This window comes from Phycodurus eques, chromosome 11 (genome assembly GCF_024500275.1).
Source record: "Phycodurus eques isolate BA_2022a chromosome 11, UOR_Pequ_1.1, whole genome shotgun sequence".
NCBI lineage: Eukaryota > Metazoa > Chordata > Actinopteri > Syngnathiformes > Syngnathidae > Phycodurus > Phycodurus eques.
This window is the reverse complement of record NC_084535.1, coordinates 22,448,652-22,462,532: the sequence shown is the minus strand read 5'-3', so window position 1 is coordinate 22,462,532 and position 13,881 is coordinate 22,448,652. Positions and strand designations below refer to the sequence as shown.

The 13,881-nt window shown below is 39.9% G+C and overlaps 1 protein-coding gene across 3 annotated transcripts in view; it reads right to left on the bottom strand.

The window, feature by feature from the left end:
* The window catches only part of LOC133410026 (inositol polyphosphate-5-phosphatase A-like), a 205,403-nt gene that overhangs the window by 22,421 nt on the left and 169,101 nt on the right, over positions 1 to 13,881 (bottom strand). For all 3 annotated transcript variants that reach the window (XM_061690722.1, XM_061690724.1, XM_061690723.1), the window contains exon 13: positions 13,282 to 13,355. In XM_061690722.1, the coding sequence (XP_061546706.1) occupies positions 13,282 to 13,355 (74 nt within the window). The remainder of the gene's footprint in view (positions 1 to 13,281; positions 13,356 to 13,881) is intronic.

Sequence of the window (13,881 nt, the reverse complement as noted above, 5' to 3'; positions counted from 1 at the left end):
AAAAAATTTAATTGTGCACTTACAAACAAACAAACAAAACCAGATTTGCTTAATTTGCTATCTTGCACCAAGGCTCGAAATAAGCAGATTCGCATTGCAATTTTTTGCCTGATAAAATCACACACACAATCACAAAAGCAAAACTGCGAATCACAGATTTGTAAATTCTTCCTCTGAGAGCAAGCGGTGTGAGGCATAACTAAGCCCCGAGTGGTGGAGCGGGAGCAGGCTGGAAAAACTCAGCGTTCGCCGGGCCGAAGCCGTGTGAGGAGCATCCGCCAACAAAGCAGCTGGGTCCGCAGGAGGCAGACAGAGCCGGCTGGGCCGTCTGAGTCTCTAAGGCCCTCGGAGGCGTGACCCCACGCAGGCGTGCGTGACCTCTTTGGCGAAGACAGGTTGGAGGACCCGTTCGCCCGAACACTGGCGTGAGGCCGGCCAGCGGGGGCAGGAGTCTCATTTCATCCATTCTAAAAATAACTTCTTGTAACGACTGAAACACTGCATATATAGAGTAATGGCGGCTACAGTGGTTCATGGAATGTGAAAAGTAAACAAGATGAAATGGTAATGACAGACGTCTGTGTCAACCAATCAGTGTTCGTCAAGCACAGACTGCCCCCTCTAGTGTTCCGGGAAAGTCCAGAAGACCCTAGATGCTTGGAGGAACTAAATAAGACTCTGGGGGAGCGTTTTGTACTTGGGTCGTTGCTGGTAGAGACGAGGTGAACAACCCCAATTCCAATGATGTTGGGACGTTGTGTTAAACATAAATAAAAACAGAATACAATGATTTACAAATCATATTCAACCAATATTTAATTGAATACACGACAAAGACAAGATATGTAATGTTCAAACTGATAAACTTTATTGTTTTTAGCGAATAATCATTAACTTAGAATTTTATGGCTGTAACACATTCCAAAAAAGCTGGGAAAGGGTCATGTTTTCTTTTAACAACATTCAATAAACGTTTGGGAACTGAGGACACTAATTGTTAAAGCTTTGTAGGTGGAATTCTTTCCCGTTCTTGCTTGATGTACAACTTCAGCTGTTCAACAGTCCGGGGTCACCCTGTTGTAATACGTGCAGAATGTGGTTTGGCCTTGTCTTGGTGAAATAAGCAGGGCCATCCATGAAAAAGACGCTGCTTGGATGGCAGCATATGTTTCTCCAAAACCTGTATGCACCTTTCAGCATTAATGGTGCCTTCACAAATGTGTAAGTTACCCATGCCATTGGCACTAACACAGCCCCATACCGTCACAGATGCTGGCTTCTGAACTTTGCGTCCATAACAGTCCGGCTGGTTCTTTTCCTCTTTGGCCCGGAGGACATGACGTCCACAATTTCCAAAAACAATTTGAAATGTGGACTCGTCGAACCACAGAACACTTTTCCACTTTGCATCAGTCCATCTTAGATGAGCTCGGGCCTAGAGAAGCCGGCGGCGTTTCTGGGTGTTGTTGAGGAATGGCTTTTGCTTTGCATAATAGAGTTTCAAGTTGCACTTACGGATGTAGCGCTGAATTGTATTTACTGACATTGGTTTTCTGAAGAGTTCCTGAGCTCATGTGGTGATATCCTTTACTCATTGAAGTCGGTTTTTTGATGCAGTGTCGCCTGAGGGATCGAAGGTCACGGGCATTCAATGTTGGTTTTCGGCCTTGCCGCTTACATGCAGTGATTTCTCCAGATTCTCTGAAACCTTTGATGATGATATGGACCGTAGATGAGGAAATCCCTAGATTCCTTGCAATTGTCTTCCAAGCAGGTGTTTGATGAGCATTCCTCAACTTTCTGTCTTTTTTGCTACCGGTCCCAGCTTTTTTGGAACGTGTTGCAGCCATAAAATTCTAAGTTAATGATTATTTGCTAAAAACAATTAAGTTTATCAGTTTGAACATTAAATATCTTGTCTTTGTAGTGTATTCAATTACATATTGGTTGAATATGATTTGTAAATCATTGTATTCTGTTTTTATTTATGTTTAACACAACGTCCCAACATCATTGGAATTGGGGTTGTATTACTTGCTTTTGCAAACTTGACAGGAGAGAGAATATTTCTCAAATATTTTTCGAGATGAATCCCAATAAAACAAACAACATGTTCTAAAATATTATTTTAGACAATCACTTTTTAAAAAATGTATTTCCTTGGCAGGAAACGGTTCAGTTCTTCTATTTACCAGATGAAGCCTTTGTGATGTAGGAAATGGGAGACGTGCATTCAAGTAACATTCAAGGACATATTGATGACTGATTTAAGGCCACCTGACAAGCCCTATGCACTGTGACATGACTTTGCACACCATTCTTTTTTCAGTGCTTTGTTCCTGCCAGTAATTTTCACAAAACCATTGTCTGATTTTTCCACTTTTCCAGTTCTGTGCGAGAATAAGTGCTAATTCAGTTTTATACAACTGCAATTCAGTTTTACGTTACTCGAGTTACTTTGAGTACATTTATTATGCATTACTCTTATCGTGTATTGGAAAGACATTTTCCGTAGCTTCTTTCCTTCTTGGAGGATACAGTCACATTGCCGTCATCTGTCTTTTTCCATGTTTCCTTTCATTTTGCTTTGCTTAACTTTCATTTTCATTCCCTGAAAGCACTCATCATTTGCCACATGGTGGAGTTGTGCTGTTGGTCGATGTCACTCAAAATCTTTCTCAAAGCCCATTTCCGTTAACCATGTTACAGGGAGAATACATTCTTCCACTGTGCTCTCATTGTCCACTGCATTCCCTTCTGACGCTGGGCTCCCGATTTAATTTTTGCATTGATTTTGTACAAAAAAGGGGCAAATAAATTGGATCACAGGAATACTAAAAGCTTTCCTTTAAATCAATCAAAATGCATGCATATGTTTATATATAAGTGACGCCGTGGTATGTTTCAAGGGATATATACTGCATAATATAAACGCACACGCATGCACACTCATCATTTCATGAATGAAAATTCAAACTACCATCATTTATAATAAAACCACACATGGTTTATAGTCTAATTTCCATGCGAAGATAAAGACCTAATGGCTGGTTGCTCTCAGATATATTTATTATGCAGACAAAATTGTCTGAAGAAATGTGAAGCTACAAATGAACACTCTCACTTAGGGCAATATTCTCCTGTTCACGGCTTAGTCCTTTTTTAAGTGCCTGGACTTGCGCACTTCTCAGAAACACATTCTCCCATACAGACTTCTGACGCCACCGTTGCGCGTAAGCTGTGAATGAATGCAAACACAACAAAGAGGCGTGAGTCATTGACAGCTGAGGCTGCCTTCAAATCAAGGAAAATTGCTTTTTCCTGAGACTTGTGAATATCATTGAAATTTGTGAAAAAAGATGAAGCATTTTTAAAATTTTCAATGCCTTTTGTCACAGATGCAGTGTATGTCGGACAGTCCGGACATGTGAACCACTCTGGCCACAGTTACACTTTCAAAGAGAGCATTCCTTTTTTTATTCTGCTCCATGCAGTTGTAGGTGATTCTCGTTAACAAACTGTGAAGAAGTGTGCTAGCACCAATATTCTCCGCCAACAAATATTACGGCTAAAACCCTGTAATGGTCAACTCACTCTTTGATCGACTCATTATTTTTTGTTCAATCTGTGTGTGGCCACGGTGGTTGAGGAACTCAGCTCTAAATTATTGAAATCAACTAGCTTGTATGGTATGGTGGTAAAGGCATGGTTGGGGGGATTGGTTTGGCTGGAGAGCTGAGCCTTCAAGTCAGTGTATAAGTCTTTGCCAGTTTTGGCATACTGCATGAGACTGTTGTAAAAAAAGAAAAAGGAAAAAAAGGGAAATTTTTTGTGGTAGTTTAAATAAATTTGATAGCTTCCTGTAAGTCTCTTTAAAAACATTATTAGTACGTATATGTGTGTATACTGTATACGTGTGGCATATATTGTAACTGCACCCAAACTTCAAATGCAATATGTTTCACCTTCCCAGGGTGTTGACTTACGACAACCTCTGAAGTACGTAAAACAAAATTAGCTTGTAAGTCGATGCGAGAATACACGCAAAGCCAGATTCGACAGAGAACGCCCACATTTTAGGGTTGCTCCGCCCAAAGCACGTATCTTGCATGAATGTGTGTGAATGAAAGACCTAGATTGATGGGCGAATCTGTGTAGCCAGAAAAGTGCGCAGCTGTGCGCCTTCACCTCTTACGCACATTGGAGAATATGGCCTATCCAGCATACTCTCTCCCAATACTCCAAGTGTCGGTGTGTGCGGCCCTGGGGCTGATCAGTACATGGCACCCGACTGGCTCCAGGTCCAGCTATAACAAGTCGTGGGCGAATTCCTCACCTCTGTCTTAAGTGCTTATACTTGTCAGCAACAACCTTGACAGACAATTTTTGAGAGTAAAAAGATGTGCATCATTTTACCATTGCGCAGGAAAACCTGATATATACCTAAACATATAGTAGATAACTTTCCACTTGAGACTATGTGAATCCCGGGATGCACATGTTATGAAAACAATGAGTCCCAGCCCTGGAACAACAAGTCCCTGCAACGTATAGTCACAGAATACAGACACAGGAATCCTCCGCTACATCGCGGTTTTGCTTCACAGTCCCGCTATATTGCAGATTTCTATTACAGTTGTTACTCTATTTTTTTATACTGTTTGTACAATATGTTTGTGTTATCCATTGCTCTTACGCTCTCTCAGTATGTGTTAAAGCTTGTCACAAAAGCAACATTTTTAGACTATATTTTCCCCAAAACTTTCAAGATAAACGATAGTATCGTTGATGTTTTTTTTTTTGCCACTGATATAATCATATTAGAGCACAATAAAGAATTGTGCACATCTTACAAATTCTGCCCTGGTAATCAAACATATGAGCACGACTGTGTAATGTTCTCTCATTAATGAAATAAAAGTAGGGCTGCGTTTCACAATAAGAGCAAGTAAATAAAAAGAGAAAGTTATACGTGTTAAATCAAGTGCTGAATTTAAGAAAAATAAAGTTTGAGTTTCCCCTTTTCTGTTTGGCATCTTGACACAACAGTGAAGTACCAAACTAGTTTACATATTTTAATTTAACAGATCTTAACAGAACTGTTCAGACTTCTTCTGGCTCCCGACGTGGACCGCGAGTTACTGACCTCTGCTTTAAATGATGTCACAACAATCGAGCGAGCAAGAGTGAGCTGTTTGGCTTCATAGCACACTAGCTAGTTAGCTCGCGGGCTAGCAAATGTAAAAAAAAAAAAAAAAAAAAAACACAACAACGTCACTTTCCCTAAAATGACCCAGTCGTTTGCATCTACGGAGCCAAGGCCGTTCCGCCAGCAGCTCGGTGCGTCATGAGCGGTGCGCCGGGTGTTACCACATCAAGGATAATTTATCGAGTCCGAAAAAAAAGTCTCGTTTCCTATGTATGTATCCTATGTATTTATGAAAAGATAACCCCCCCTACTCTTGTTCTGATTGGCGAGCACCAAGACACGACATGTACTCTTAGTGGATAATGATACGCTGAAGCACTTATACACACACACACAAACAAGGCACAAAATGTTGTTTTTTTTCTTTGAGGAGCAGTGTTGCTAATCATTTCTTCATTTGAGGAGCAACTTTCAAATTTTGAAGAGCAATTTTTTGCAGCTTAATCGCACAGGGACCCGAAACAAAGATTTTATGAAACAATAAAAATATGACAATATACTGGGGGAGTTGAATGTAGGGCTGCAGCTCACAAATATCTTTGTACACGAGTATCCGACTGAAATTTCTATCGAACAATTAATTATTTGGATAAACTATATTTTTGCTTGGATAAAGAGCAATTTTGAATACAAAAGTGAAATAAGAGCTTTCACTTAATAGCGTACGACTAATTGGTTTCCTTTTTTCATAGAACCAAAAGTTTTAATTTCTTGAATTCACATTGTACATAAAAGACAAGGCATTATTATTATTATTATTATTATTATTTTAAATCATTAACAGCCTTTTGTGCATCTTAACTTAAACAGCTGGCATGTTAGCATTTTGTGACATCTTAATAAATTAGGTTCATGGTTGTGCATTTATGAGCTTGGATCAGCTGACTAGGAATAGGACAAATATTCTTTGTACGAATACGAAGTTTCGGAAGTGTTCAATTTGTTGAAACTAAAGTGAAGAAACTTTGATAGAGAGAAATATTTTCTTAATCTCCCTTCACCAAAACCCTTCTCTATTTGGGTACACGATGATGATACATTTTACTCTTATTCCTCTCTGGTTTTCACCTACTTGACTCAAAGCTTTGCCACTTGCAGATCATCAGATTGGATATACAGTGGGTACGGAAAGTATTCAGACCCCGTTAAAGTTTTCACTCTTTGTTATATTGCAGCCATTTACTAAAATCATTAAAGTTAAATTAAATTAAAGATGGAATTGTTGAAGTTTTTTGAAAAAAAAAAAACCTGAAATATCACACAGCCGTAAGTATTCAGACCCTTTGCTCAGTATTTAGTAGAAGCACCCTTTTAGGTTAATACTTTTTGGGAATGATGCAACAAGTTTTTACACCTGGATTTGGGGATCGTCTGCCATTCCTCCTTGCAGGTGCTCTCCAGTTCTGTCAGGTTGGATGGTGAACGTTGGTGGACAGCCATTTTCAGGTCTCTCCAGAGATGCTGAATTGGGTTTAATTCAGGGGTCTGGCTGGGCCATTCAAGAACAGTCACGGAGTTATTCTGAAGCCACTCCTTCGTTATTTTAGCTCTGTGCTTAGGGTCATTGTCTTGTTGGAAGGTGAACATTTGGCCCGGTCTGAGGTCATGAGCACGAGAAGGTTTTCGTCCAGGATATCCCTGTACTTGGCCGTATTCAGCTTTCCTTCGATGGCAACCAGTCCTGTCCCTGCAGCTGAAAAAACGGTGCCCCTCAGTTTCCTCTTGATAATACCCCATAGATTCGTAATGGGGTTTAGATCTCTCGAGTTGGCTGGCCAGTCAAGCACTGTGATGGCATGGGCATCAAACCAGGTTTTAGTGCTTCTGGCGGTATATGGGCAGGGGCCAGGTCCTGCTGGAAGATGAAATCAGCATCTCCATACAGAACCTCAGCAGAAGGAATCATGAAGTCCTCCAAAACATTCTGGTAGACTGTTGCAGTGACCTTGGATTTAAGAAAGCAGAGTTTACTAACATCTGCACTGCACATTGAACCCCAAATCATGACTGACTGTGGATATTTCACACTGGACCTCCAGCAGTTTGGGTTCTGTTCTTCTCCCGTCTTCTTCCAAATCCTTGGACCTTGATTCCCGAATTAAAGGCACACTTAACATTCATCAGAAAAGAGGACCATGGACCACTGGCCAACAGTCCAGTCCTTCCTCTCCTTGGCCCAGTTGAGACGCTTCCTACGTTGGCTCAGGCTCAGAAGTGGCTTGACCGAAGGAACCCGACAGTTGTAGCCCATCTCCCGGATGCGTCTGAATGTGGTGGTTTTTGAAGCTGTGACTCCAGCTTCATTACACTCTTTTTGGATCTCTGCTAAGTTCTTGAATCTTCTCTGTTTGATAATCCGCGGAAGCCCACGGTCATCTCTTTTGCTGGTGCATCTTCTCCTGCCACATTTTGCCCTTCCATTGATATGCTTGGACAAAGCACTCTGTGACCAGCCAGCCTCCTTAGCTATGAACTTTTGTAGCTTACCATCCTATGGAGGGTACCAATGATGGTCTTCTGGCCAGTTGTCAAGTCTGCAGTTTTCCCCATAATGAACCCAACTGAGACAATTGAACCAAACTGAAGCAATTTAATGACACCTGGGGAAACCTGTGCAGGTGGTTTGAGTTTAGTAGATGATTAGTGTGTGACTCTGAGTTTAAAACATTTATGGCCTGTAAACTTTGGGCTGATTTCTTCACAGTATTAAAATTTTTTGAATTACTGATTTTGTGGGTTTTATGAGCTGGAAGCCCAAATGATGTAAAAATAAACAAATACTTGAAATTGTTTAAATTGTGGGCCCTCAATCTATAATCTATGAAAGTTAAACTTTTTGAAAGGAATTATGGAAATAAACAAACTTTTCCATGATATTAAAATTTTTGGGAAAGGGTCTGTATGTAGGTAAGTATTGTTGTGTGTCAGTGGATGCATATTCACCATGCTTTATGTGTCCCTGATCATTTTTGTGCGTCTAGGACATGGGACGCACATCAAACGAGACCCCGGCATACACACACACGGAGGCATACCCTGGAAAAAGGCAGGGACCTAAAAGATGTTTGGAGTGTCATATCCATTAAAGGCAAACTGGATCAACGAAACTAATGACATAGTAGGTGCATGCGCTACATCTTGTAAGTTGTCAAAGCAAAATATGAAGTTGCGTTCTCCAAAAAATTGTTGTCCGATTCTGCTAATAGTGTTGTTCTGGCAAAATCCTCTCTAATGTCTCCAGCAAGAAACCATACCTGCATTCTCATAAATTCCTTACAATGCCTTCCCAGGTTAGCAGAAAATAGCCATAAGGAATTGGAACGGCCATTCAAAAAATATTTGCCATGGATGTTTCATTTAGTAAAAGCTGGAGATCATTTTTAACCACACCTATAATAATAGTAAGTGGAATCAGAAGGTAAATGTGTTTGTGCAATCTTTCTGTCTTACTTTGTGACTAAGTGCACCACAACACAACAAACAGAATTCACTTGCAGATGAAATGTTTGTGAATAGAATTGATTTATATATTTGAACAAAAGTGAGCCGTGTGTGTGTGTGTGCGCGCGCGTGTGTGTGTGTGCGTGTGTGTGTGTTTGTGTGTCTCCCTCCGTTGAGGTTGTCTTCTGATGGCCGCCACTAAAAAGAGTAATTACTTCACAGATGGTGAGGGGCTGGTCTGGAGCAGACTATGTGATGGAGAACAATCATTGAGGCTTGATTGCTCAAGAAGCACAAGGCAGACCTGACAGGAGGAGGGTTCCAGAATGTGTGATGATGAGTGTGTGTGTGTGTGTGTGTGTGTGTAATAGAAATGGGAGGAGGGGACTGTTTAAGTTTAACTAGGCCACTGCGACCCATTACAGGGTTGACAATGATGTGGTTTGTTACACACACAGAGTAGATCAAATCAAATTTCATGTGCTGCTCCTGGGTTTCATCTATTTGATTCATCATCACCTCAAGTATGAGGAAATCATTTGTATTCGTACACAGTAGCAGTCTTTCCTCCCTGTGGAAAGATGATTAAGTATTATATGGATAGGTGCAAATGTCATCCAGTATAAAAGGACAATAAATCCACATGTCACTTATGCAAAGTGATGTAAATGGGGGCCCCTGATTAAGACACAGAGTCATTTAAAAAACAGGGACCGGCAGAACCTTGACACACACACCTACTATGTCTCACGATCTCTCTCTCACACACAACACACACACACACATACACACACACGCGCACAGAAACTCAATAGAAAATTCAACACTGAGCACTTCACACAACACAGGCACTTTGATAACTATAGGACTTCAATCTCTCTTTCTCTCAGTCTCTCCCTCACGCACACACACACACTAAAATCCCCGTAGCCCTATGCCTGCCACCCGAGCAGTTTATCAAGTAATTATTGTTTGATTACAGCGTTTCATTATCTGCACTGATTGACTCACAACCAACGGCAAAGGTCAAGCGCCATTAATGCGCTGCTCCCGAAACATATTTTCCACGACGACAACGTGTTTGCCCTCACTCTCCTCTGAAAGGGCTAATTGCAAATGCATTTGTTTGAGGAAAGAAGAGAGGAGACAGCATGCTCCAAATCCCACTGAGACCGAATATTAATCCCATAAAAAGAATTCACAAACAAAACAGACATATGCACACACATTGGAGCAGTTTTGGGCCAATCAAAGAGAGATCCTATACCTACCATGAAATCAATCCAGGAAAAGTACTGAATTACATTTACTCATTTTGCTATTTAGCAAGATGGTCAACTTTTGAACTATATTGTATATATATCATAATTCCTTGAGGATAAAATCTAAATTTCAGTCTACTTCAGGTCATTAAAGGCGCACTTTCACAACAGGACATTGTCCCTGGACTAGGAACCTTTGCAGACTTCGTGTGTTTCCACTCTTCTGAAAATAAATACCCTGTTAATTTTTCAGCAGTCAAAGACCCTGCTGGTAATGGGAAGTTGTACTTCCGTGAGACCAAGAAACATTTTCTTTCGGGCAGGGTCTGCAAAACTGAACATTTCTTATTGGATGACCTAACCAGTAACAGTGTAATGTTGTGGCTTGAAAGCAGAGCTCGCTATTAGCTTAGATTTATCATCCAAAAATGATCGAGTTCATCCAGTTTCTGTGATTTTGTGTTCAGGAGTTTTAGAAAATGAAGGATACTGTGTGTAACTAAGCCAGAAGAAGTCGGAAATATACTGCTCCACCATTAATTTAATAAGTCTCCCTTTTTCGTTGTACTCATTTAAATTGCAAAAACAACTGAAGTGTGATTACACGCACACAAACATAGATCTGGGTGTTGTTGATAAATGGCTTTTGCTTTGCATAGTAGCGTTTCAAGTTGCACTTACGGATTTAGCGCCGAACTGTATTTACTGACATTGGTTTTCTGAAGTGTTCCTGAGCCCATGTGGTGATATCCTTTACACATTGATGTCCGTTTTTGATGCAGTGATCGAAGGTCACGGGCATTTGATGTTGGTTTTCGGCCTTGCCACTTACATGCAGTGATTTCTCCAGAATCTCTGAACCTTTTGATGATATTATGGACCGTAGATGATGAAATCCCTAAATTCTTTGCAATTCTACGTTGAGGAACATTGCCCTTAAACTGTTTGACTATTTTCTCACGCACGTCTTCACAAAGAGGTGAACCTTGCCCCATCTTTGCTTGTGAATGACTGAGCAATTGAGGGAAGCTCCTTTTATACCCAATCATGGCACCCACCTGTTCCCAATTATCCTGTTCACCTGTGGGATGTTCCAAACAGGTGTTTGTTGAGCATTCCTCAACTTTCTCAGTCTTTTTTGCCACCTGTCCAAGCTTTTTGCAGCCATTAAAATTCAAATTTAATGATTATTTGATTATCAGTTTGAACATTAAATATCTTGTCTTTGTTGTGTATTCAATTAAATATAGGTTGAACATGACTTGCAAATCATTGTATTCTGTTTTTAATTATGTTTAACACAACGTCCCAACTTAATTGGAATTGGGGTTGTATATATAATGGTGCAACAGTACATGTATCTGTATTGAATTGTTCGATACAGCGGTCACGGTTCGGTACACACTAAATGACAATACTTCATTTTATATCAACCTCTGACCATGAGGAGCTGTGGTAAACTAGTCCGCCTTACGCCTTATTGTTGTGCGCAGATCCATGATGCTGCTCCTCTCACAATCATTCCAACCGAGAAAGGGTGCGTTTGGAAATTCACCATGACGCCCGAACTCTACTCTTAAAATATACGGTCCTGAGTGCAGCAAAGCAGCACTGGAGGATATTTCCGAAGACAGAAGCTAACGTGCTGATGCAACAGCTAGTTCCGTAAACCCACCTGATATCGAAAATCCTCCACTTTCAAATTCCTGCCTAATTTCTACATTAAAAATCATGCATTGTTACATAATATTCTAGTTTCTTGAGATGGTGAATTTTGGGTTATCGTTTGCTCTAAGCTATAATCGTCTAACATCAAAATTATATACACACACACACATACATACATATATATATGTACACACACACACACATATATATATATATATAAATAAATCAATAAATGGTGAATGGCAGGTAATGTATTAAAGGGGACATTTTGCCAAACAAAGTTGTTTAAAAAAAATCTTTTTTAATCTATGGTTCCTCAGTTCCTCAATATGAATTAAAAGCGTCCACGTATTCCTGACTTACAGACGTTTTTTTCTGCCGAGAGGCCTGAAATCAGGTCATTGGAATTTCTCAAGTTTATCTACGCCACTAGTAGCGAAGATCTTCGCCTACTTAGCCGCTCCGAGGCGGCTAGGTAGGCGGCAAAATACTGGACCTTTAAGGTACAGTAAGTATAGGCAAGGGTTGAACTTCCTTTATCCTTCATAAAAGGCCAACTATAGTTTTACCAATCAGAATATTCATGCCTGAGAAGAATTTAAGTAATTTATTGTGCATTGCAACTCATCATTATCATATTATGACATCTGTGGTTTTGGATAGTTTTGGTCTTTTTCTAGTACCACCAAAATTGTAGCTGTTGTGCAGTTATTTCTGCCATCATCTATCTGACTTACATACATATTCTGGGTACTTCGGCTGCTTTGGGAAAACACATGCATACACAACAATAACGGGCTACAGCAACTTTTTGAAACTACTGAGCTCAAAGTTCCCTGTCATTTGGGTGTAAAATGGTCTTAAATTTGGTAATTTGACAACAATGTCTCTGAAATTAAGTGGGTATGAATTCTGCTGATAAATGCTTCATTGCGGCTTGAGGAGCATTTTCAAATTCCTAAACAGAACAGCTTTTAGAGTACTGAACTAAATGGATTATATTAAAATTGATTTTGTGCACTCAAAAGTTAGTTACTGGTGTTACTGCATACAACATTTCAAAGTGCAGCAAGGATTCATTGTGTATTCAATTTTGCTAAGTATGAATCACTTAAAAAGAACTTGGTAACTACTGCACACTGTCACTGTAGGTCGTTGTACACCTAATTTGTAACAGAATTGTTTGTCATTACAAGATATGTGCACTGAGAATTGCATTTGTCACAATATTGACAAATTCAAAACAAAACAGATTTTACACAAATAAATCATTGCATTTGCACGTTTATCAAGATCCACACTGGAATATAATGACTTCTTCCTTGGCCTATGCTCCAAGCTTTGACCAAAAATTGGTTGTGCATTTTTTTCCCCATCTTGATAATAATAAAATAAAAAATAAAAAATAAACAACAAAAACACTTCCAGTATACTAGTACATTTATGTTTTCTTACATGTTAAGTTTATTATGGGGATCAGGATTTTTGCGGGGTAAATGTTTGATTTAGTATGAATTGAATTCAATAAAAAAACACCTGCATCACATGTATTCTCTTGAAGATCAATGTATGATAAGTAAGCTGATAATATATGTCTGATCTTTGTAAAGTTCAGAAACTGATTTTTAGAGCAAAAGCAGCAGTACAGTACTATATGAATGTCCTTTGTCTGTGCGTGTGTGCGCGTATATGGAGCCATACCTGGGAGGGAAAGATATTTCCAATTCATGCAGTCGATCCTTGAACACTGACAGCTCTTTGTCGTACTCTAAAAGCTGTGGCGAAAAGAAACAACAAATGAAAGGATGTAGGGAAAGACAAGTGGCAAACAAAGTTCCATTACATTGGTTCTTCATTTGCAGCAAAGGACAACTGAGCAATAAGCTACTCAAAACCTTAAAATGAATCTTACAACAATGAGTGTATGTGTGTCAATATTAAGCATTTGGGAAACCCGGTGGGTGTTCACAAACAGGCAGGCAATGACAACGTATATTTGATCTTTGACAGCGTTTCTGATAGAAAAGCTGCAATGACACAAACTACTCATTATCAAGAAAATCCATTGGTGACTACTTTGATTGATTACTATCTATCCATGATCTCTACCGCTTATCCTGAGGAGGGTCGCTGGGACATGGAGCCTATCGCAGCTCACGTGGCGTAGAAGGCGGGCCACAATTGCAGGGCTGCCAGATAGAGACTGCCTCTCAATCATAGATCTGGACAGTATTTACTGTGGAGAGAACCATGAAAAAACTTGCCACAGAAAAGCCCAAGCTGAGGTTTGAAACTGAGGCC